Genomic DNA, 25,195 nt, shown 5'->3' on the forward strand with positions numbered 1-25,195 from the left:
TACTTCATATAAGTAGAATCAAATAGTATTTGTCTTTCTGTGACTGGATTACTTCACTTAGCATAATGTCCTCAAGGTTCATCCATTAAGTTGCAATTTTTAAGCTGATATGGGTTAAAAAAATTTTTCATAAAATCATGTGTGAACACTCCCAAATCTCTTTAGGAATTAATTTTTATGTGAAAATTTGCTTTTACTTATTATGATTTGCTAGGTTAGAGCAAAAATCTTCTGCCTAGGACAGCTCTTTTTGACGTAAAGAACTTTGTACTGCTGACCATCAAAAAAATGCTCTTAGCTGTGCCTTAGTAATACCCAGCCACATAAAGTTAAAGCTTAATTACAAAGGGAGGCAGACATCATTAGCTTCTTTAAACATATCCTTACCCTTAAAAGATAATTGATGCCAATGGTCAATACTTAAATGATGCCAGAGCAATGGACAATGAGGTCCCATATGACAACCATTAAAAAAGGCCAGAAACAAAAATCCATGTATCATCAGTGTATATATATCACAAAGTCCCCCGAAATCAAACCTCATTATGATGGGAAACATTCCATGAACTGTCTCTCGTTTGATCAATATTAAGCAGATGTCTGTTAAACAGATAATGAAAGAGTTTTTAAAGTTGAATATGGTAGTCCTACCTACATTTTTCCAATAATAATAGTAATAATGCTGCTAATGAGCATAAATCCTAATAGTAAAAATAATAAAAGCAAGCACTGTTTATGAATGTCTACTTTCGCACCTACTACACTCAAAAGCATTCAATGTTTCTGTTCCTCATATCAACACTGAAATATTATCATTATTACATTTTTAATGATGATGAAACTCAGACTTATGCAGATTGTTGAAGGCCAAAATGTTAGAATTAGGATTCTGACTAGTTATCTCTGGCTCTAAATACCATGCCTTGCTATTTCTATTACTTCATGCTACCTCAGTGACTCCTAAATCCATGGGTAAGGAGAGAATACAGAGAAACCACCAAGAAAATCAAATTTGTGGTCCATTTTTGTTAATCATAGTATTCTGGCAAAGTGGCAAATGATATTACTGGAGAATTAGTACATATGATCCCTATTTAAAGCCTAAACAATGATTAGAATAATACAGAGAGTAGGCTGGGTGTGGTGGCTCACGCCTGTAATCCCAGCACTCTGGGAGGCCCAGGTGGGCGGGTCATGAGGTCAGGAGATTGAGACCATCCTGGCTAACACGGTGAGACCCCATCTCTACTAAAAATACAAAAAATTAGCCGGGCAAGGTGGCGGGCGCCTGTAGTCCCAGCTACTCGGGAGGCTGAGGCAGGAGAATGGCGTGAACCTGAGAGGTGGAGCTTGCAGTGAGCCGAGATTGCACTACTGCACTCCAGCCTGGGCGACAGAGCGAGACTCTGTCTCAAAAAATAATAATAATAATGATAATAATACAGAGAGTAATGCTGGCCTTGGCAGGCCTAATTAATTTATGGTAAATTTTAAATATCATCCAGTGAACAAATTTGTTAAAAAACAATTCACTCCTAGCCAGGCTAATTAAGAAAAGAAGAGAAGGTATACAAATTACTAACGACAGAAATGAAAGAGGGGATATCAATACATATCTCATGGACATTAAAAGAATAATAATACTATGAACTACAATTTTGATAACCTAGATGAAATGAACTAATTCCTTAAAAGACACAATATACCAGCCAGGGGCGGTGGCTCATGCCTGTAATCCCAGCACTTTGGGAGGCCAAGGCGGGCGGATCACCTGAGGTCAGGAGTTCAAGACCAGCCTGGCCAACATTGGCGAAACCCTGTCTCTACTAAAAATACAAAAATGAGCTGGGCATGGTGGCGGGCACCTGTAATCCCAGGTACTCGGGAGGCTGAGGCAGGAGAATTGCTTGAACCCAGGAGGCGGAGATTGCACTGAGCCGAGATCACGCCACTGTACTCCAGCCTGGGCGACAGAGTGAGATTCCATCTCAAAAAAAAAAAAAAAAAAGACACAATATGCCAAAACTCACACAAGAAGAAACAGAGAATTTGAATGGGCCTATATCTATTAAATAAACTGAATCAATAATTAATAACCATCCAAAAGAGAAAGCACTAGGCCTAGGTGGGTACACTGATGAATTCTACCAAACATTTAAGGAAGAAATTAAACCAATTCTCGAAGAATGAGTGAGGAAGTGTTCCTTCTGCCTCATCTCTTTCAGAGGACAGAAGCAGAATGAACACTTCCTAACTCATTCTACGAGGCCAGCATTAACCTAATACAAAAACCAGACAAAGACATTGCATTGTAAGTAAAGAAAACTACAGACCAATCTCTCATGAACAATGATGCAAAATTCCTCAACAAAATATTAGCAAATCAAATCCAATAATGTACAAAAGAGAGTTATACAAAGCAGGTTCAACATCTGAAAATCAACTGATGTAACTGTGGTATTATAATTGGCCTCCAAACCCATTTCCTGACATACAACTCCTAACATCCTTGGAATCTCCAAAGAGAAGTCTTTTTGTACGCAAGCAAGTTGACTACTGGCTGACAGCCCCTAGGTATCTTTAAAATAGGGGTTGGTCACCAGAAAGACCAAGGCATGATTACAGGGTTGGGACTTTCAGCCCTATACCCCAACCTTTGGGGAGCGGAGAAGGGCTAAAGGTTAAGTTGATCACCAATGGCAAACAGCTTGGCTTAATCAATCTTGCATATGTAATGAAGCCTCCATAAAAACCCAAAGGTCTCGGTCCAAATAGCTTCTTGATAGCTGAACACATGGAGGTTCCTAGATGGTGGTATGCCCTGATAGGGCATGAAAGCTCCTCATCCCTTCTCCCATACCTTGTTTTATGTATTTCTTCATTTATATCCTTTGTAATATCCCTTATAATAAACCAGTAAGCCTAAGTAAATGGTTGAGTTCTGTGAGCCATTCTAGCAAATTAATCAAATCCAAAGAGGCCATCATAGGAACCCAAACTTTAAGCTGGTCAGTCAGAAGCTCTGGAGGGCCTAGACTTCAACTGGTGTCTAAACTGGAGATAGTCTTATGAGACTGAGCCCTCAACCAGTGGAATATGATGCTATAGACGGTGCCAGAATTGAATTGGAGGACACCATGGTGTTTAGTGCAGAAGTGGTTGCTTGCTTGGTGTGTGGGGAAAACCCCCCAACACATTTGGTCACAGAAGTCTTTTGTGATTATTGTTGTTGAGTAAGAGAATAAAAAAAACACTTTGGGGGCTGGGCGTGGTGGCTCAGGCCTGTAATCCCAGCACTTTGGGAGGCTGAGGCAGGTGGATCACCTGAGGTAAGGAGTTCGAGACTAGCCTGCGTGGCGAAACCCCGTCTCTACTAAAAATACAAAACAATTAGCCGGGCATGGTGGTGGGCACCTGTAATCCCAGCTACTGGGGAGGCTGAGGCAGGAGAATCACTTGAACCCGGGAGGCGGAGGCTGGAGTAAGCCGAGATTGCAACACTGCACTCCAGCCTGGGTGACAAAAGCGAAATTATGTCTCAAAACAAAAAGAAATAAAAAACATTTTGGGTTTGAGTGTGTGTTTTCTCCTCAGTAACCCATCACATCAATAGGCTGAAGAAGAAAAGTCACAGATCAATAGATGCAGAAAAAGCATTTGACAAAATCCAACACCCATTCATGATTAAAAAAAAAAAACCTCTCTATAAACTAAGAATGGAGAAAAATTTCCTCAGCTTGTTAAAGAAATCTATAAAAATCCTACAGCTAACATCATACTCAAATGGTGAAAAACTCAACGCTTTCCCTTGTAAAATTAGGAATAATATAAGGATGTTCTCTTTCACTACTCCTTTTCAACATCTGGTAAGTCTTAGGTAATACTGATACTGGAAGTTCTAGCTAATGCAATGAAACAAAAAAAGGAAATAAAAGGTATACAGGTTGAGAAGAAATAAAACTGTTTACATATGACATGATAATCTATGCAAAAAATCCAAATTGGAACAATACTCCAAGAAGTAATAAGCAATTACAGCAAGTTTACAAGACACAAGATTAATATAAAAAATTCAAACACTTTCCTAGATACATGCAATGAACAAGTGGAATTTGAAATTAGAAATACAATACCATTTACATCAGCACCAAAAAATGAAATACATAGGTATAAGTCTAACGAAATATGTGCAAGGTCTCCATGAGGAAAACTATAAAACTCTGATGAGCAAAATCAAAGAACTAAATAAATGGAGAGATATTCCATTATAATTGACAGGAAGACTCAAAATTGTCAAGATGTCACTTCTTCCCTACTTGGTCTCCAGATTCAATTCAATCCCAATCAAAATTCTAGCAAGTAATTTTGTGGATATTGACCAACTGATTCTAAAGTTTACATAGAGAGGCAAAAGACTCAGAATAGCTAACACAATATTGAAGGAGAAGAACAAAGCTGGAAGACTGATGCAACCCAACCTCAAGACTTATTATAACGCCACTATAAATAAGAGAGTATGGCATTGGTGAAATTATAAATAAATCAATGCGACAGTGGAGGGCCCAAAAGTATATAAATATAGTACATAAATAGAGTCAACTGATCCTTGGCAAAGGAGCAAAGACAATACAGTGGAGAAATAATATTCTTTTCAACAAATGGTATTGAAACAAATGAACATCCACACGCAAAACAATGAATCTAGGCATAGACCTTATACCCTTCACAAAAAATTAACTCTAAATGGCTCACAGGCCTAAATGTAAAATAAAACTCCTGGAAGAATACACAAGAGAAAATCTACATGACCTTGAGTATAGTGATATCTTTTTAGACACAACATCAAAGGCAAGAGCTATGAAAGAAATAATTGACAAGATGGACTTCACTAAAATTAAAATTTTCTGCTCTGCAAAAGGCAATGTCAAGGGAATGAAGAAAAAAGCCACAGACATGGAGAACATAGTTGCAAAACACACATCTGATAAAGGACTATTATTCAAAATACACAAAGAACTCCTTAAACTCAACAGTAAGAAAATAACCTGTTTAAAAAAATGGACCAAAGAACCTCACCAAAGAAGACATATGAATGGCAAAATAAGCACATGAAAAGATTTCCACATAATGTCATCAGGGACATGCAAATTAGAATACAACAATGGCCAGGTGAGGTGGCTCACACTTGTAATCTCAGCACTTTGGGAGGCCAAGGCAGGCAAATTACTTGAGCCCGGAGTTCGAGACCAACCTGGGCAACATGGAGAAACCCTCTCTCTGTAAAACATACAAAAATTAGCCAGACATGGTGGCTCATGTCTGTAATCCCCGCTACTTGGGAGGCTTATGTAGGAGGATCACTTGAGCCCAGGAAGTGGAGGTTGCAGTGACTGGAGATTGTGCCACTGTAATCTAGCGTGGGCGACAGAGCAAGACCTTCTCTCAAAAATAAATAAATAGATAAATAAAACAAAATATTAGATTGATGCAAAAGTAATTGCGGTTTTGCCATTAAAAGTAATCTCAACACTTTGAAAGGCCGAGGTGGGCTTGAGCCCAGGAGTTCGAGACCAGCCTAATAAGCAACATGGCAAAATCCCATCTCTACTGAATATATAAAAAATTAGCTGGGCTTGGTGGTGTGCACCCGTAGTCCCAGCTATTCAGGAGGCTGAGGTGTGAGAATCACCTTAGCCTGGGAAGTTGAGGCTGCAGGGAGCTGTGACTACACCACTACAGTCCGGCCCGGGCAGCAACAAGAGTGAGACACTATCTTAAAAAAAAAAAAAAAAAAAAAAAAAAAGGCCAGGCGCGGTGGCTCACGCTTGTAATCCCAGCACTTTGGGAGGCCGAGGCGGGCGGATTACGAGGTCAGGCGATCGAGACCACGGTGAAACCCCATCTCTACTAAAAATACAAAAAAATCAGCCGGGCGTGGTGGCAGGCACCTGTAGTCCCAGCTACTCGGAAAGGCTGAGGCAGGAGAATGGCGTGAACCCGGGAGGCGGAGCTTACAGTGAGCCGAGATTGCGCCACTGCACTCCAGCCTGGGCGACAGAGCAAGAGTCCGTCTCAAAAAAACAAAAAAAAAAAAAAGAGGGAGAGGAGAGGAAGGGAGGGGAGGGCGGGGGGAGAGGAAGGGAGGGGAGGGTGGGGGGAGGGTGGGGGGAGGGAGGGAGGGAGGGGGAGGGAGGGAGAGGGAGGGAGGGGGAGGGAGGATGGACGGACGGACGGACAGACAATTATACACCTAAGAAAACAAAGAAAGACTACTACACACCTAAGAGAATGGCCAAAATTTGGAACATGGACAAGTACTCAAATGCTGGGTGGATGTGGAGCAACAGGAACTCTCACACATTGCTGGTAGAAATGCAAACTGGTACAGCCACTTTGGAAAACAGTTGGCCATTTCTTACAAAACTAAACATACTCGTACGTATGATGCAGCAATGTGACTCCTTCGTATTCACCCAAAAGACTTGAAAACTATGTCCATACAAAAACTTGCACACAGATGTCTGTAACAGCTTCATTCTTAATAGCCAACACTTGGAAGTAACACAGATGTTCTTCCATATATGACTGAATAAACTGTGGTACATCCCAACAACGGAATATTACTGAGCACTAAAAAGAAATGATAGGCCAGGAATGGTGGCTCATGCCTGTAATCCCAGCACTTTGGGAGGCCGAGGCGGGTGGATCACCTGAGGTCAGACATTAGAGACCAGCCTGGCCAACATAGTAAAACCCCACTCTACTAAAAATACAAAAATCAGCAGGGCATGGTGGTGCATGCCTGTAATCCCAGCTACTCAGGAGGCTTAGGCAAGAGAATCGCTTTAATCGCTTGAACCCTGGAGGTGGAGGTTGCAGTGAGCTGAGATCGTGCCACTGCACTCCAGCCTGGGCAACAGAGTGAGACTGTGTCTCAAAAAAAGAAAAAAAAAAAAAAGATAAAATAGATTTACAGGTTCAACAAAAAAGTCTGAACATTTAAAAATTAAAAAAACAGAAAAAGAAATGAGCTATCAAGCCATGAAAAGACATGGAGGAAATTTAAACACATATCACTGAGTGATGGAAGTCAATCTGAAAAAGCTACATACTGTATGATTCCAACAATATGATATTCTGGAAAAGTCAGAACTATGAAGACAGCACAAAGATTAGTGGTTGCCAGGGGTTGAGGGGAGGATGACTAGGCCAAGTACAAAAATTCTTAAGGCACTGAAAATTGTATGATACTGTAATGGCATATATTGATGTATCATTGATTATGATAAAATGTGTACATCATTATATATTGTCCAAACCCTTAGAATATACAACATCAAGAATAAATGTTAATTGCAAACTATGGACTTGGGGTGATTATATGTCAATGGAGGTTCATCAGTTGTAAAAAATGTACCACTCTGGTGGGGTTAATAATGGGGGAGGCTATGCATGTGTGGGTACAGGAGGTATGTTGGAAACTCTTTACCGTCCTCTCAATTTTGCTGTGAACTTAAAAGTGCTCTGAAAAAATACTTTAAAAACACACCCAAACATACATCACCCAACACAGATTCAGCAACTTAAATCTTTGGCTAGGAAAGGATTCCCATTCGTTGTTTAAAACAGGGAAGGAAACGCTGGTAAAACTATATATATTCATTAGAACTTCTTAAAACTTAGTAAGGCTATCTGACATCTACTATATGGCTTATAATTTTGTGATTTTTCTTTTTTTTCTTTTTTTGAGACGGACTCTCCCTCTCTGTCACCAGGCTGGAGTGCAGTGGTGTGATCTCAGTTCACTGCAACCTCCGCCTCTCAGGTTCAAGCAATTCTGCCTCAGCCTCCCGAGTAGTTGGGATTACAGGCACACACCACCACGCCCAGCTAATTTTTATATTTTTAGTAGAGAGGAGGTTTCACCATGTTGGCCAGGATGGTCTCGATCTCCTGACCTCGTGATCTGCCCACCTCGGCCTCCCAAAGCGCTGGGATTACAGGCGTGAGCCACCGGGCCTGGCCTATTTTGTGATTTTCTTCTTTGCCATAACTATCAAAATTTACGTGAAACCAGAATATGTGACTTTTCCAACCAAGTCTGACGCTTGTCTCCTAACTAAAAATAGTCACCAGTCTAAAAAATTTGAATTGGATCCTCCCTAACGCCTACAAATCTATTTTGTGCCAAGAATCAGGAGGAACAGACGGATGATTAATATCTCCTTTGTACCAATTTCAGAGAGTATAAATTGACTACAAAAATGAACTTTATAAGTCACCAATTCTGAGTGAATAAGTATAATCTGTTTCTTTCAATGTACATTCTTATGTTTAATGTAATTAATATGACTTCAGAAGAGATAAGGAAGAGTTTCCCTGGGTTCATTCTAAACCAATTCACAAGGTTGACCAAAGTATACATAAGAATAAATCAATCTTCATTGCCAGGCAACAGGAGGGAAAATATTCTAGAAAGAAGAAACTTGTGTACTTGCATCTTGGAGACTATAAAATATATGAGTTCATGGCTGGCTACAAGAACTTCACAATCATCCACAGCACTCTAAGACTGTAAAATTTAAAAACATTACAAAAGATATTCAATGGTTCTGTTCATCTAATATTCTTTTGGTAGTCTATATTCTCCCATAATAAATTTTACAAAAAGATTCATTGTTTAATTATAGCATTAATGGAAAGAGAAAACTTAGGACATCCATGATGGAAAAATCCTTCACGATGACATGAACCAAGCAAAATCTCCTGTGTTTAGATCTATTGTTTTCAAAAAAACTCCTCTATAGTTTTCTTAAACACCTACCTCTTGTAGAACTGGGATAACTGGTGGCTTTCTCTGCTGCAGAAAGTACAGCACCATAAGGATATATGCATATGAAGATAAACTTCCTCTGGAAGCATCCCCAATGTCACATCGCTAAAAAACAACATGATTGAAAACAAAACTTCAGAGTCTTACTCCATGCAGAAGTATATTAAACATTCTGCCACATCATTTTTTTTTAACCCATAGAACTGGGTTAAATTGGGTTAAAAACAAACTGCACCGTCTATAATCCCAACACTCTGGGAGGCTGAGGTGAAAGAAAAGCTTGAGCCCAGGAGGTCAAGACCAGCCTGGGTAATGCAGTGAGACCCCATCTTACAAACAAACAAACAAAAAACTACTATACATGATGTGGGGAAATAGGTACTCTCACACACTGCAGGTGAGAGTGTAAATTAATACAAACACTATGAAGAATATTTGACAATATCACAATTACAAAAGCACATTTTCTTTGAACCAGCAGTCCTATTCTAAGAATGTACCCTGCAAACATGCCAAAAAATATGTGAAATGACTAAGGTTTTTTTAATTGCAGCACTATTATAATAGCAAAAAATCAGAAATAGTTTTAGGTTCATCAATAAAGCACAGGTTTAAAATAACTAAGCACTATTCACAAAATGGAATGGTATGCAGCCATTATAAAAGAACGAAGTCCCCTGATGGTCTCGTGGTTAGGAAAAACATTTTTTAATAAATAAAAAACAAATAAAAAAGAACAAGGGGCTAACATGATGAAACCCCGTCTCTACTAAAAATACAAAAAGTTAGCTGGGCGCAGTGGCGGGCGCCTGTAGTCCCAACTACTCAGCACACTGAGGCAGGAGAATGGCGTGAACTCAGGAGGCGGAGCGTGCAGCGAGCCGAGATAGCGCCACTGCACTCCAGCCTGGGCAACAGAGAGAGACTCCGTCTCAAAAAAAAAAAGGAAGCCAGACATGGTGGCTCATGTCTGTCATATCAGCACTTCGAAAGGCTGAGGAGGGTGGATTGCTTGAGCCCAAGAGTTCAACAGCAGCCTGGGCAACATGGCGAAACCCCATCTCTACAAGAAATACAAAAAATAGGCCGGGCGCGGTGGCTCACGCCTGTAATCCCAGCACTTTGGAAGGCCGAGGCGGGCGGATCACGAGGTCAGGAGATCAAGACCATCCTGGCTAACACGGTGAAACCCCGTCTCTACTAAAAATACAAAAAATTAGCCGGGCGAGGTGGCAGGCGCCTGTAGTCCCAGCTATGCGGGAGGCTGAGGCAGGAGAATGGCGTGAACCCCGGGGGGCGGAGCCTGCAGTGAGCCGAGATCGCGCCACTGCACTCCAGCCTGGGTGAAAGAGCGAGACTCCGTCTCAAAAAAAAAAAAAAAAAAAAAAAGAAATACAAAAAATAGTTGGGCATGGTGGCACATGCCTGTAGTCCCAGCTACTCAAGAGGCTGAGGTGGGAGGATCAACTGAGCCCAGGAGGTCAAGGCTACAGTGAGCTGTAATCACACCACTTTACTCCAGCCTGGGTAACAGAGTGGGATCCTGCCTCAAAAATAAAAATAAAGGCTGGGCGCGGTGGCTCACGCCTCTAATCACAGCACTTTGGGAGGCCGAGGCGGGCGGAGGAGGTCAAGAGTTCAAGACCAGCCTGGCCAACATGGCAACACCCTGTCTCTGCTAAAAATACAAAAATTAGCCAGGCGTGGTAACAGGCACCTGTAATCCCAGCTACTCTGGAGGCTGAGGCAGGGAAAACTGCTTGAATCCAGGAGATGGAGGCTGCAGTGAGCCGAGACTGTGCCACTGCACTCCAGCCTGGGTAACAGAGCAAGATCCCATCTCAAAAAAACATAAAATTAAAATAAAAATAAAAAAAAGGGGAGGGGGGTGGGTGGAGGGGGGAGGGGAGAGGGGGGAGGGGGGAGGGGGGAGGGGAGGGGGGGAATGCAACCTGAAAGAATCTTCAGAGACTTCTTCCCTTGAGCAAGGATTTAGCTTATATCTATATTTAAAGGGGAAAGGGGTGATTTCATTAACAGAATTCTATGTAGTTATAACAAAACTGTCATGTTAGAGTTACCTTGTTAGGTGAATCTAGAAAAGTAGGCATATCAAGTCTTGTATGTAGTATGTGCCTGAATGCTTTTCTAAGATACACTCTTGTCTAGAAAGACATGTACAGGAATATCTTTAAAAATATGCTTTCCAGCCAGGCACAGTAATCCCAGCACTTTGGGAGGCCGAGGCTGGAGGATCACTTGAGGTCAGGAGTTTGAGATCAGCCCGGCCAATACAGTGAAACCCCGTCTCTACTAAAAATACAAAAATTAGCCAGGCATGGTGGTGACTGCCTGTAATCCCAGGTACTTGGGAGGCTGAGGCAGGAGAATCGCTTAAACCCAGGAGGCAGAGGTTGCAGTGAGCTGAGATCCCACCACTGCACTCCAGCCTGGGTGACAGAGTGAGACTCCATCTCAACAACAGCAACAACAACAACAGCCTTCCTATTAGAAAGAGGAAGCTTTATGAAATGAAAACCTGACCAAGTTTCTCCCCTACTAAAACTCTTCCACTAACACATTCTAGTGAGCAGCTACCATAAAGCAGGCACTACAATGAACTAGGGAAACAGAGGTCCCTGTTCTCATCTAGTTTACACATTTAGCAAAAGAATGAGAAAACTAAATTCAATGTCATAACAAGTGTTATAATAGGAGAAGCATAAGGTATTATTGGTATTGTTTTGTTTTCTGGGTCAGAAAAATTTATCACTCAACTCAAATATAAGATTTCTTAACCCAGAAATTCTTAACTAGGATGATATGCCAACTCCCATGCCTGGGGCTGAAAACCACTGCATTAAGAAATGTTACTGCTGAGAAACTGACTAGTCAGTTGCACATGGGAATAGAACACATACAGGAAAAAAAGACAGAGCCACCCTACTCTGATAGGTATCAATTCAACCTATGTAATACTGAAAGTTTCTTTTTTAAAAGCTCAGATAAACAAAACTGAGACAAAATTTTTCACAAATCTGACATTAGTTACGTTTCACTTTAATTATCATGAACAAAGCAGATCATTAATTTTTTCATAAATACCTTAGCAAACACTTTCATAGTATATCCCAAATACTGCACTCTAGGATCAATAGCTGCATAAGTAGCTAGCATTCTTGTGTTATGTTGAGCCTGAAAAATAATTACATATTTGAAAGGATTTCAAATTTCTTAAAATTAAACTACAAATCAGACTTAAAAATATAATACACTCCAAATACAAAATATATAAATGTAAAATGTAAAATACCTATTAATGAGTCAAACAAAAACTGACCTTCAATCTGAAGGAAATATCAAGATAACTAGTAAAATACTTTTTCCTTGTACTGTTCACGTTTGAAAGTTTTAAACATAAAGGTAGAGTCAGTAATCTGTAAAGTTTTAAAATGAAAAGTATATACATGGCCCATAAGGATAAACTTACCAACGTATTATATAAACTGATATCGCCTTCTAACCCACTTCGTCTGTGTTCAAATTTTACTATAGGCACTTTGGCAGTAGTTATAGGCAAAATGTTTCTTAAACCTAATTAAAAAAAAAAGACTTCAGTAGGTTAAATAATTTTCATATATGCTAAAAAAACTTCTTTTGTTTTAAAGATAAGATTTAAAATTCATACCTGGATGTCTCTTAAGAATTTTTGCCAAATTTTCAATTATTTCCTTACAATTTAATTTCTAAAAAACAAATCAAATAAATAAAAGTTTGACTCAATTTCACCCTGTGCAAATTCTACTTTAATCTAGGCATTTAATAGTAGCATTTACAATTCCCAGCCATAAAGCTCTATAATAACCTTGCTACTCCAAGTAAGTGATTCATAGACCTACAGTATCAGCATAATCTGGAAACTTGATAGAAATGCAGAATCTGAGGACCCTCCCCAGTCTACTAAATCATAATCTGCATTTTAACAGGATCCCAGGGTAATTCACATGCAGATTAAAGTTCGAGAAGCACAAAGTCAGGAGAAGAATATGGTTTTCAATAAGTGAATAAACAAATAGAGGTGAGTTTGGTGAGGGTAAAACAATATACTGATTAAGTAAGTACATAGGCTCTGAATTGAGACAAACCTGGATTCAAATCTTTTTTTTTTTTTTTTTTTTTTGAGACGGTGTCTCGCTCTTTCACCCAGGCCAGAGTGCAGTGGTGCTATCTTGGCTCACTGCAAGCTCTGCCTCCCGGGTTCATGCCATTCTCCTGTCTCAGCCTCCCGAGTAGCTGGGAATACAGGCACCCGCCACCGTGCCCAGCTAATTTTTTTGTATTTTTATGAGAGACGGGGTTTCACCGTGTTCACCAGGATGGTCTCGATCTCCCAACCTCGTGAGCCACCCGCCTCGGCCTCCCAAAGTGCTGGGATTACAGGCGTGAGCCACAGCGCCCGGTCTCAAATCTTAAACTAAGTATTGATTAGCTGTGTGACTAACCAGATGTTTAACCTCTCTGAGCATTACATCACTATTCTATAAAATCAAGATAATCATAAACTCCTGTCCTGCAGAGCTGTTGGGAGGATTACATGAGACATGTATGTAAAGCACTCAGCAGAATGCCAGGCACAAAATAAGCCTTTAAATCTGTGAGTTATTTATTATAATTATGTTCATATGGAAAAGAAAGATACTCCTATTATCACCAGCACCTATTTCTCCAAGGAAATTCTTACCTCTGTAAATTTAAATGTGTTACTGTTGTAAAAACCAGAGACAGCAGAGTTGGTATGGTAATGATAATCATAATACATAATGATTATGGCATTAAAAATTAACTGGAAATAGCTGAAGGGTATAAACATCAATCCCAAGAGTAATAAAGTCACTTGCATTTTTCCAACATGTTCTTTTTAGCTACATGAGAGCAGGAGCCATTGCAGCTAAACCAAAGGATTTCAAAGAAACCATTAGTTACTAATTCACGTACGATAAAATTAACAAAGAAGGTAATTTTTCTCTTTGTTATCCAAGGATACAATTATGCTAAATCTTAAAAGTTTCAATTATGGCTCATCTGAAAGAAAATGATTTATTATTTTCATTGTTTCAACTTCCCAGTAGGAATGGCACAGATTATATATAATATACAAACCCTTAGTGATTAGAAGTTTAATAAATTTTACATAGAAGATATCTAAAACTCTAACCTCTTTCCTGGGTATAAAAATCTTTTCCTATTCCCTCAATTCTTACTCTTCAGAATGGAGAAGGGCAGCCACTTTCCAAGTAGGTGGCTCTAAGCAGAATTTAAGTAAAGGAGAACAAATAAAATACTTGCAACTTTTCAGTTTCTTTATAAAACAAGATGTTAAGACACCAGAAGCAAATTCTTATGGCCAGAAATAAGTCATCACTGCCATCTTTACTCCGGGTCTAACAATTTCAAAACTACCATTCAAAAGAATGATTTTAGAAAAGCACACTATTCTGCTGAATTCTTTTATAACGTAACAGAGGCGATACTGACACCACTACAGATGCCAGAAGCTGGGCCTCACCCCAATCTTGCAAGCAGTCCCTCATTTTGAAACATAAATAACAATAGCTAGGCTGGTAAAGGACTAAACATCTACAAGGATACCCTCCTTTGCTAGTTGCTGTTGAGAAGGCCTGGGACACTTCTTCCCTGTCCAATCAGTCTTTTTCTTCCCTGGAGCTTGGACAATCTCCTTCCCACTATTAAGGCCTGGTATACAAAAAAGGAAAGCGTAAGTACCCACTCTTACTGCTGAAATTGCACTTGGGGAAGGTCTGCTCCTGGCATCTCACGGTGGAACTCAGAAAGCTATCAGTTTCAGAAAGCAGTGGTTAGGTTCTACAGTACTATTAGTACTATATTTCAGCTACATTATGGGTTAAAAAAATTACAGAGAGGCAGTGAGATACAATGGAAAGAGCATGAACTCTGGAGTCAGACAGACCTGGGTTACGAATCCCGGCTCCAACAATTACTAGCTGTGTGAACTTGGACAAGTCAGTTTATCTTTCAAAGCCTCAGTTTCCTCATCTGTAAAATGGGGGAAATAATACCTACCTCGAAGGTGGTTGTAAGAATGAAATGAGATAATGTATGTAAAAGTGTATACTGGGAACTCAATAAATGTTAGTTCTCCTCCCCGCCCAAAATGAGTTTCTAAAAGCTATCTTAGCATTTTATTTATTTATTTATTTATTTATTTATTTATTTATTATTTTGAGATGGAGTCTCACTCTATCGCCAGGCTGGAGTGCAGTGGTGCGACCTCGGCTCACTGCAGGCTCCGCCTCCCGGGTTCAAGCGATTCTCCTGCCTCAGCCTCCTGAGTAGCTGGGACTACAGGCGTGCCACCATGCCCAGCTAATTTTTTTATTTTTCGTAGAGACAGGGTTTCACCATGTTGGCCAAGAGTGTCTCGATCTCTTGACCTCATGATCTGCCCACCTTGGCCTCTCAAAGTGCTGGGATTACAGGCATGAGCTACTGCGCCCAGCCCTTAGCATATCATTTATAACATTGCTTCTATGGAAAAAATTTTATGTTAGTGGTCAAAAATTATAACTAACTTTTAAAACAAAACCAATTATAAATTAGATGACCACCTATATTTACTACCTATAGTAACGCAAAGACATCATCTAATGAAAGAGATATGAGAAGACAAAGTATGAAAGATCAATGTTCACTACAAAACTGACGCATCAGCTTCCCATTGGTTCTAGTGAAAAAATTCCAACTTCGTGGTATATTAACTTTTTCCCAAAATTCATTACAAATCACTTGTAACTCTCAGTGACATGGTTTTTGTATCATAAAATTACTGGAACAGTTTTACTTAAGAGTTCAATGTCTTCTAAACTGAAAATGCTACTGTTTTCATATTTCAAACACTTATTTTGCTAATATATTTATACAAAGAGTGATACCACATTTTTATCAATATCACATACAAAAATAAACATAGAATCGTCATTGGGAGAAAATAAACTTACATAATGCTTTCCAAACACTCTTACCTCTGCATTTTCATGGCCTTCCAGGGTCATACAAATATCCAGATCACTATCACGAAATCCAAATCCATTCTTAGAAGAGCCAAATAAGCACAACCTTGCCTTTTCTAAGCAAAGGAAAACAAAGTCCAAAGCCTTATTGTAAGCAGAGAGGAGGAGTCTTCTGTTATCTACTAATGACCTAATACAACATGCTCTTGTCCATTTCTATGATTTAAATTACCTACCACTGGAAGAAATACTGAGAAATTCCAAAACATCTTGAGCCCAAGCTTTTGCCCAAGTTCCCATACCGATGTACCCAACTGCTTTTTCCAATTTTCCATAGACATCATAAATTCAACATGTCTGAACTATCAACTTTGCCCCAAGTCTATTATTATTTCTATTATCCCTCTTCTTAGCAAATAGTACCATCATGTACTCAGCTGCCCACATCAGAAATACAGGTGCAATCCTTAATATCTCTCTCTCAATGTCCACATCCAAACAATCATTGAGACTTTTAGCTTTTTCCGACTTACGTAATAAATCCATCTGCTTTTATACATTCTCGACATCACTACCAATAGTTAAGATCAATATTTGAGGACTGCCCTCTTAAAAATAAATTAGTTCTTTCAAAGCACAATTCATGTAGGTTTACAAATATCACCTTAGTATATGATTCTCTTCCAAAAATGGGTGATTATAGTCCACTTGATATAAATTATGACACGGTTAACACTTCAGACTCAGTGTCATCCAATAACAGCTACCATTTCAAATAAGCTATGGTTTAACAGAATTGGATTTTTCTTCCTATTACTTTTTTTTTTTTTTTTAGAGACAGGGTCTTGCTATATTGCCCAGGCTAGAATGCACTGGCTATTCACAGGCACAATCATTATACACTACAGTCTTGAACTCCTTGCCTCAAGCAATACTCCCACCTCAACCTCCCAAGTGGCTGGGATAACAGGTGTGTGCCACTGGGCCTGGCTCTTCCTATTAATTCTAAAGTAGACTACACATTTATAGGACACTTTGTACCTTCAAAACTTCATACCCTCATCCAGTTCTGATGCTCTACTTGAAATTTCAATGATAGCTGAGAGGCAAAAAAGAAGCTATACTCATCAGCAAACAAAACTGAGCATGAGTTTTATATAATAGAGACTTAGATTTGGTCAATACTTTATATACTCCTATAATCCCAGTGCTTCAGGAAGCCAAGGTGGGAGGATCGTTTGAGACCAGCCTGGGCAACATGGTGAGACTTTGTCTTTATAAAAAATTTTTAAAATAAAAAAGAAGGCGAGGTGCGGTGGCTCATGCCTGTAATCCTAGAATTCTGGGAAACTGAGGTGGGTGGATCACTTGAGTTCAGGAGTTTGAGACCTGCTTGGAAAACATGGTGAGACTCCATCTCTACAAAAAATAATGTGCTGGGTGTGGTGGCATGCACCTGTGGTCCCAGCTACTCAGGAGACTAAGGTAGGAGGATCGCTTGAGCAGTTGAGCCTGTGTGACAGAGCAATATCCTATTTCAAAAAAAATAAAAATGAAAAATATATATATATACATATATTTCTGTTTTGAGACAGAGTTTCGCTCTTGTCACCCAGGCTGGAGTACAAAGGCATGATCTTGGCTCACTGCAACCTCTGCCTCCCAGGTTCAAGTGATTCTCCTGCCACAGCCTGAGTAGCTGGGACTACAGGCGTGTGCCACCACGCCCAGCAAATTCTTGTACTTTTAGTAGAGACGGGTTTCACCATGTTGGCCAGGCTTGTCTCGAACTCCTGACCTCAGGTAATCCACCTGCCTCAGCCTCCCAAAGTGCTGGGATTATAGGTGTAAGCCACCGCATCTGGCCAAAAAAAAAATTTCTTAATAAAAAATACATTAGCCAAGCATGGTGGCACACACCTGTAGTCCTAACGACTTAGGAGGCTAAGGCAGGAGGACTGCTTGAGCCCAGAAGTTTGAGGCTGCAGTGAGCTATGATCATGCCACTGCACTCCAGTCTGGGCAACAGAGTGAGACCCTGTCTCTAAAAAACAATAATGATAATATAATTTTTTAATTAAAAAATACTGTTTTCAAATACTTTTAAATGTAATATATAGCACATAATGGGTCATCTTGTAAAAGTACAAATTCATTCTGATTAAAGTAAACTTTTATCCTTTTCTAAAATATTTAGTCACAAAAATCTTGATTCTTCATCCTCATGCCCAAAACTTACTCTTCCTGCTATCTTTGCCATCTCAGTTATATAGGACCACCCATTGTAACTGTTATAGCAAAAACCTTGAAACCATCCTTGATTTCTTTCTTTCTCTCACACCTCACATTTTCCATCAGCAAATCCTACTGGTTCTACCTTCAAAATATATCCCAAATCTGACCACTTCTCATCTACTCTGGACTCACACAGCAGCCTCCTAAATGTTCTGCTTGCTTCTAGTCTTATAGCTCAGCAAACCATTCTCTCAGATCATGTCATTTATTAACTAAAAATCCTCTAAAAGATTCTCATTAGGTACTCAAAATAAAATTCAAAGTCTTTCTACCAATATCCATAAGGCACTAATGACTCAATCCCTAGACCACCTCTCTGACCTCTTCTATACATTACAATCTACCTCTAATACTCCACTCCAGCCACACTGACTTCCTGGCTATTCCTCAAATATGCCAGACATAATCTAGTCTTGTTCCATCAACAATGTTTTCTCCTTGGATATTTATATAACTTGCTCCTTCATGTTCTTCAGGATTCTGCTCAAATGCTACCTTATGAGAGAGGCCTATCATAACACCCCATCACTTCAATTCTTTTATCTCCTACACTTTTAACAGCATGTATTATTTGCTGACATAATATTATATATTTATTAGTCAACTATTTGTCTCCCCGTTTGAAACATAAGCTTCATGAGAGGTTTCATCTCTTTTATTATCACTGTATTCCCAGCAACTAAAATAGCACTTAACAGATAACATTCAATAAATATTTTTAAATAAATGAAACTCAAGACTACATGACCACAGCAAAAATGCAATAAAATTTTTAACCTATGACATACCATCATATTCTTTTTGAATAAACTTTTCCAAGCCAATTAAAATTTGCTCCCTGTTGTGTTGTTCAGAACAAGGTGGTGATAACTCATCTGGGTTTATAAAAAGAAGAAAAAAGGAAAAAGCAATGTAAGGAAAACAGAATCTGAAAACATCTTCAAGTTTTTACCCTAAAAATTTTACTTACAGTTTGTTCATTATTTGTTGACTTCTCTGACTTTAAAACCATAAATGTTACTGGGGAAGGGTCTGGGAGACAGAAGGAAAAAAACCGTTTTTCTGTTTAGCAACCCAGGGGAAGAAACGAAAATAAATGAAACAGAAAAATAATTTTTAAGATATATGTACATTTCACATGATCATTTTCCGTATAGCTACAAACCTATTTACTTCTTCACTCTCCTCCATATCCATGCTTATTTTCCCATCTGTTAAGATCTGTATTCATGTTGCTACACTAGGCATCTGGCCCACTCAAATTTAACAGTTCCCTCAAATGCCTGGTCAAAATTTCTATCTTCCCTATAAACTGTTTTGCCTAACCACAGCCTTCAATCATCTCTCCTTAGTTCCACACTTCTTTGGTTCTTCAAACTGTGTGCCACAGTCTAGTACCTAATTTATTTTGTCCTTTTGGTTTTCTAGTTATTTCATTTATATTCATCTTATTTTTCCAAATAAGTCCATATATTTCTTAAGAACAAAGTCTTTTTTTCCCTATCTCTTCCAGACTTATCCCCAAAAGTTAATACAGTAACAGAAACAAAGCAGTAATTTATTAATAATTTGTTATAATGAATTAAACTAATATTCAGCTTTTTAAAAACAAATGCAGTGGCCGGGCGCGGTGGCTCACGCTTGTAATCCCAGCACTTTGGGAGGCCGAGGCGGGCGGATCACGAGGTCAGGAGATTGAGACCACGGTGAAACCCCATCTCTACTAAAAATACAAAACATTAGCCGGGCGTGGTGGCGGGCGCCTGTAGTCCCAGCTACTCGGGAGGCTGAGGCAGGAGAATGGCATGAACCCGGGAGGCAGAGCTTGCAGTGAGCCGAGACTGCGCCACTGCACTCCAGCCTGGGCGACAGACAAATGCAGTTTATCAGTGCTCACAGAAGGGGAGTTAAATAAACGAAATTAATGTAATTTGTTAACTTGTTTTAGGGCAGTGAAACTATTCTGTATGACACTCTAATGGTGGACACATGACACAATGCACTTGTCAAAACCCACAGAACTTTGCAGCACAAAGAGTGAGCCTTAATCTATGCAATTTTAAAAAAAATCATCTAGGAGGTCAGAGGATCTCAGGATGTAATGTAGACTGTAACAAAATAATCTAACTGTATTATAAATGTATGAAACAACTTCACATGAGGGAGTGGGGGGAAAGGTGCTGACCTAAGTAAATTTGAAAATGAGTGGAATTGATAAGACTAAGGGCAAAAGAAACCATACATAAGCACTGCACTCTAGTTAATAAAGCTGTTTCCCACAGGGGTATTGGTTAACAGTTCTGATACTGCTATACATATGTACTAAAATGGAACAATTTAAAAAATGAATAATAGATGGTGGGAACCAGGTTTCTCACTGTTGGAGTGGGGGTTTACATATATGCGTGGCTAAAACGAGCCATGTGGTAATGAGTTAGAGTTGGATATACCATTATGAAATCATGTTTGGTTTAATACAGATAAGATGGCTACATATAGGCTGTGCGCCGTGGCTCACGCCTGTAATCTCAGCACTTTGGGAGGCCGAGGAGGGCGGATCACAAGGTCAGGAGATCAAGACCATCCTGGCTAACACGGTGAAACCCTGTGTCTACTAAAAATACAAAAAATTAGCCAGGTGTGGTGGCACGAGCCTGTAGTCCCAGCTACTCGGGAGGCTGAGGCAGGAGAATTGGCAGGAACCCAGGAGGCGGAGCTTGCAGTGAGCTGAGATGGCGCCACTGCACTCCAGCCTGGGCGACACAGCGAGATTCAGTCTCCAGAAAAAAAAAAAAAATAGACGGCTACATATAGAAATATTTATAGTAAGTTTATATACGTAGATTAGTATATACACACGTATTTTCTTGCTCTGAGATGGCCTCAAAGCAATGACAGCCCAGTAACAGCAAGCACATCTAGTGTTCGGGTCTTGGTTTCTAATCTCATTCTCCAATAGAAGGAACCACAGCTCCTTGGACAAATGTCCAATTCTAGGAGTAAGGCACAAAATATACATGCAGTGCCAGGAGCATCTTGTAGTGCCAGAAAGTATGGAAGTGTTAAAACCCAAACAAACAAAAAAACCACACACTGACGGATATATATAAAAGGGACTAGGTAGTCAAGTAAAAGAGCTCCCAATGGCCAAAGCTAGAATAATCTGAACAAAAGAAAATTATATTCAATTATAACCCAAAGTATCAAATATCTATGAGCCCACATTGAGGTAAATAAATGACTAAATAAGTAAAAGTAAATGTAAATTGTATCTTAATAAAGCTGCTAAAAAAACATGTGCCATGACCCAGCCATTCTAAGTATTTAGCCAAGATAAATAAAAGCATATGTCCATACCCAGACCCACCCAGCCAAAATTTTGAAATGAGACAAATATTTATCAACAGGTGAATGGATAAACAAACTGTGGTATAAACATACGATGGAACACTACTCAGATACAAGAAGAAATTAACCACTGATACACAACAACATAAATAAATCTCAAAGTAATTATACTGAGTGAAAAAAGCCAGACAAAAAAAGAATACATTCTGTATAATTCCACTTACACAGAACTCTAGAAAATGCAAACTATCTATAGTGACAAAAGCAGAAAAGTGGGAGGCAGAAATGGGGAAGAAGGGAGAGATTACAATGAAGCACTAAATGTTATGACCAGAAATTTTATCTTACCTGGACACTGCAAGTAATTCATAAATGTTTGCTGAGTAAAGGTGACTCCCAGGTACTCCGTAAACGTTTGCTGAATAAAGGCATGCAGGACTTTCCCCAAAATATCTTTATAGCCTTATCTCTCTCTATTGTCTTTCTTATACCCTACCAAATCAAAGGCAATTATTCCCCCAAACAAATTACGCACTCTATGCTTTTTTTTTTTTTTTTTTTAAGACAGAGTCTCACTCTGTTGCCCAGGCTGGAGTGCAGTGGCATAATCTTGGCTCACCACAACCTCCACCTCCCGGGTCCAAGCGATTCTCCTGCCTCAGACTCGCGAGTTACTGGGACTACAGGCACCGGCCACCATGCCCGGCTAATTTCTGTATTTTAAGTAGAGACAGGGTTTCACCATGTTGGCCAGGCTGGTCTCGAACTCCTGACCTCATGATCCGCCCACCTTGGCCTCCCAAAATGCTGGGATTACAGGCATAATCTTTGACGTTTTATGCATAAGTCTTTGACATTTAAAAATGCAGCTCAAGGTCCATCTCAAATATCACATCATTAATCCTGATTCCTCTAATCCACCCCAGATAAAACTGTTTACACTGCGTTTCATTTACCATTACTATAGCATGTAACACATTCTATTTCCAATTATGGCAATTTACATAAATGCCATATTAATCCATCTAGAGCAGTGTTATCCAAGAACGCTGCAATGATGAAAATGTTCTCTATCAATGCTGTCCAATGCAGCAGCCACTAGCCACATATAGCTACTGAGTACTTGAGATATGTCTAGTATAAAACTGAAGAACCTGGTTTTTAATTTAATTTTAATTGATTTAAATTTAAAAGCCACATAGGCTAGAAGCTACCATGTTAGACAGCTCATATCCATATTTTAAGCTCCTTAAAAGCAATATATGTGGACTCTCAATTCCCCTTGGCATTTACCATGATGCCTTGCACATAACAGTCATTTAGTAAATATCTGTGCTTGGGTATCTATTCAAAAACCTCTAGCAAAACAAAACGTAAACAAACTGTTTTTAAATCAGAAAATTAATATTTAATATCTAAGAAGGAATCTAGTCCCAGTACTTGTAGTAATGAAAGACTTACCAAAACATCTTTTACATACTAAATCAAGTATTTCCCGAAATCGGTTTGTCATTGGTGGTAGAGGTTTTAGATCAATTTTCCTAAAATCCTCTGGGCAATCATTCTTTGAATGGCCATCCTTTTTGCAGATGCTGCATACTATCGTTGGTGGCTACACAAAGATAAAAAGAAATCTAATCTAATAAACTTTTGAGGGACATCATCACTTAGGAAGTGAATTCAAAACAAATCTTTTATGTAACTCAATTTTGATAACCTGTGCTTTCAGGAGGTAATTAAAAAAAAAAAAAACATGTTGTTAAAATGCAGTATTAGCTACAAAAAACTTTTTTGAGTCAACCACTTTTTCTTCCCCACTAAAATTATATCAAGGATTAAATTAACCTGAAAATGGAAGATACAGAAAATGCCAGGAGATGCAGAAAGTATGAGTTCATTCAAACAGCTCCCAAAGGAAAATATATGCATTATATTTTTAACTTACTGAGATCTAACAAAATAGGTTATAAAGAAATTTTAAGGTGCACCTTTCATTTCACTCCAAACATTTTCTATTTTCTGAATGAATCACAGAACCCTCACTTAGTTGGTTCAATTTATTAAATTAATTGCTCAAGAGACCAAACTGCAGACTGAACACTAAAAATAAATTAGCTTCATACGAACAGTAACTTATTCAATAGCCACAAAATGAACTCCAAACCCTATATAACCATTTTAAATGTATTTCAATGGACACCAAACAAGTGGTTAAAACACAAAAATTTATGCCAACTCAATGAAACAAACACATATGTTTAAAAAACACCAATACTCTTTTCTTTACTGTAATATGCCTACATCCTGTAAGTGTCTTTCTCCAATGTTAGCCTGGACATTTATATAGCCATAAATTCTGATACAAATTATATAAAGAAATCTCTCTTTGTAAGAATGATGCACTGTGGGCTAATTAACAGTACTACAAGAATCTCTATCACCTTTTCAAAGCTTTTTTTAAAAAATGACATATTTAGGCAGGAAACTCTTTAAATAGTAAAAATGAAAACTGGAGAAACAGTACTTACCCTAAGTTTCCAGGAAAAAAAGTATAAAGCATAAGACATGTAAACTGAAGTTATATAATTAAGTTTTCTAAAAACCTGCCATTTATTTGATGCTTTCAATAGTCCATGTGCCTTAAATACTGCAACCTAGATAAAATGCAACAGATGTATATTTATACAGAATGAAGAAATACTGCTTATTGGGAGGGGAAAACGGGGAGGTGTTGGTCAAAGGGTACAAAGTTTCATTTATGCAAAATAAATAAGTTCCAGAGATCTGTACAAAGTAGTTCTAGAAATCTGTACAGATTAACAATACTGTATTATGTTCTTAAATTTGCTAATAAGGTACCTCTTAAGCTCTCTAAAAACAAAAGGAAAAAAAGCGGAGGGTACTTTTGGAGCTGATGGATGGATAGGTTTGTGGCATTGACAGTGATAATAATATATATACTTAAGTTCAAACACATCCAGTTGTAGACATTAAATATCTATAGCTCTTTAAATGCTAGCCATACTTTAATAAAGCAGATTTTTTAAAAATAGGCAATACTATTTAATAATTAGGTTAAACATCTTAAAGCTTGTCAATAATTACTGATAAAACAATAAGCCTGGATAAGGCTAGATGACTTCTCTTTTTTTTTTTTTAATATTCTACTTGGCTTATGAATGATCTGTATAATCATTTTTTCACATGGATAATAATAATGATATTTCAATTATCTGGAATGCACTTGAAGTAATGTGATTCAGTTAAAACTTTGTTTTATTCACAAAGCAGTTATTGCTTACTTCCTGTTCAATGGGTTTTTTCCTATGATTTTAAATGATTTCCTTTATGACTTAAAGTTCAGACTATCTGGCCGGGTGCAGTAGCTCACATCTATAATCCCAGCACTTTGGGAGGCCAAGGCAGGCGGATCACTTGAGCTCACGAGTTCGAGACCAGCCTGGGCAACATGGCGAAATCCCGTCTCTACAAAAAAAATACAAAAATTAGCCAGACATGGTGGTATGAGCCTATTGTCCCAGCTACTCAGGAGGCTGAGGTGGGAGAATGGCTTGAGCCTGGGAGGCGGAGGTTGCAGTGAGCTGAGATTGCACCACTGCACTTCAGTCTGGGCAACAGAGCCAGACCTTGTCTCAAAATAATAGTAATA

At 38.8% G+C, this 25,195-nt stretch overlaps 1 protein-coding gene across 30 annotated transcripts in view; it reads right to left on the bottom strand.

Moving 5' to 3' along the window:
- TUT4 (terminal uridylyl transferase 4) overlaps nt 1-25,195 on the bottom strand; it is a 223,386-nt gene that overhangs the window by 26,758 nt on the left and 171,433 nt on the right. For 28 of the 30 annotated variants that reach the window (XM_063613832.1, XM_063613824.1, XM_063613815.1 and 25 more), the window contains 7 exons: nt 22,987-23,137; nt 18,966-19,052; nt 15,895-15,998; nt 12,522-12,579; nt 12,324-12,427; nt 11,939-12,028; nt 8,825-8,938 (listed from right to left, as the gene is read on the bottom strand). In XM_063613832.1, the coding sequence (XP_063469902.1) occupies nt 8,825-8,938; nt 11,939-12,028; nt 12,324-12,427; nt 12,522-12,579; nt 15,895-15,998; nt 18,966-19,052; nt 22,987-23,137 (708 nt within the window). The remainder of the gene's footprint in view (nt 1-8,824; nt 8,939-11,938; nt 12,029-12,323; nt 12,428-12,521; nt 12,580-15,894; nt 15,999-18,965; nt 19,053-22,986; nt 23,138-25,195) is intronic. The other 2 variants (XM_063613825.1, XM_055235225.2) reach the window with 2 other exon arrangements.

The sequence above is a fragment of the Symphalangus syndactylus genome, chromosome 19 (assembly GCF_028878055.3).
Source record: "Symphalangus syndactylus isolate Jambi chromosome 19, NHGRI_mSymSyn1-v2.1_pri, whole genome shotgun sequence".
NCBI lineage: Eukaryota > Metazoa > Chordata > Mammalia > Primates > Hylobatidae > Symphalangus > Symphalangus syndactylus.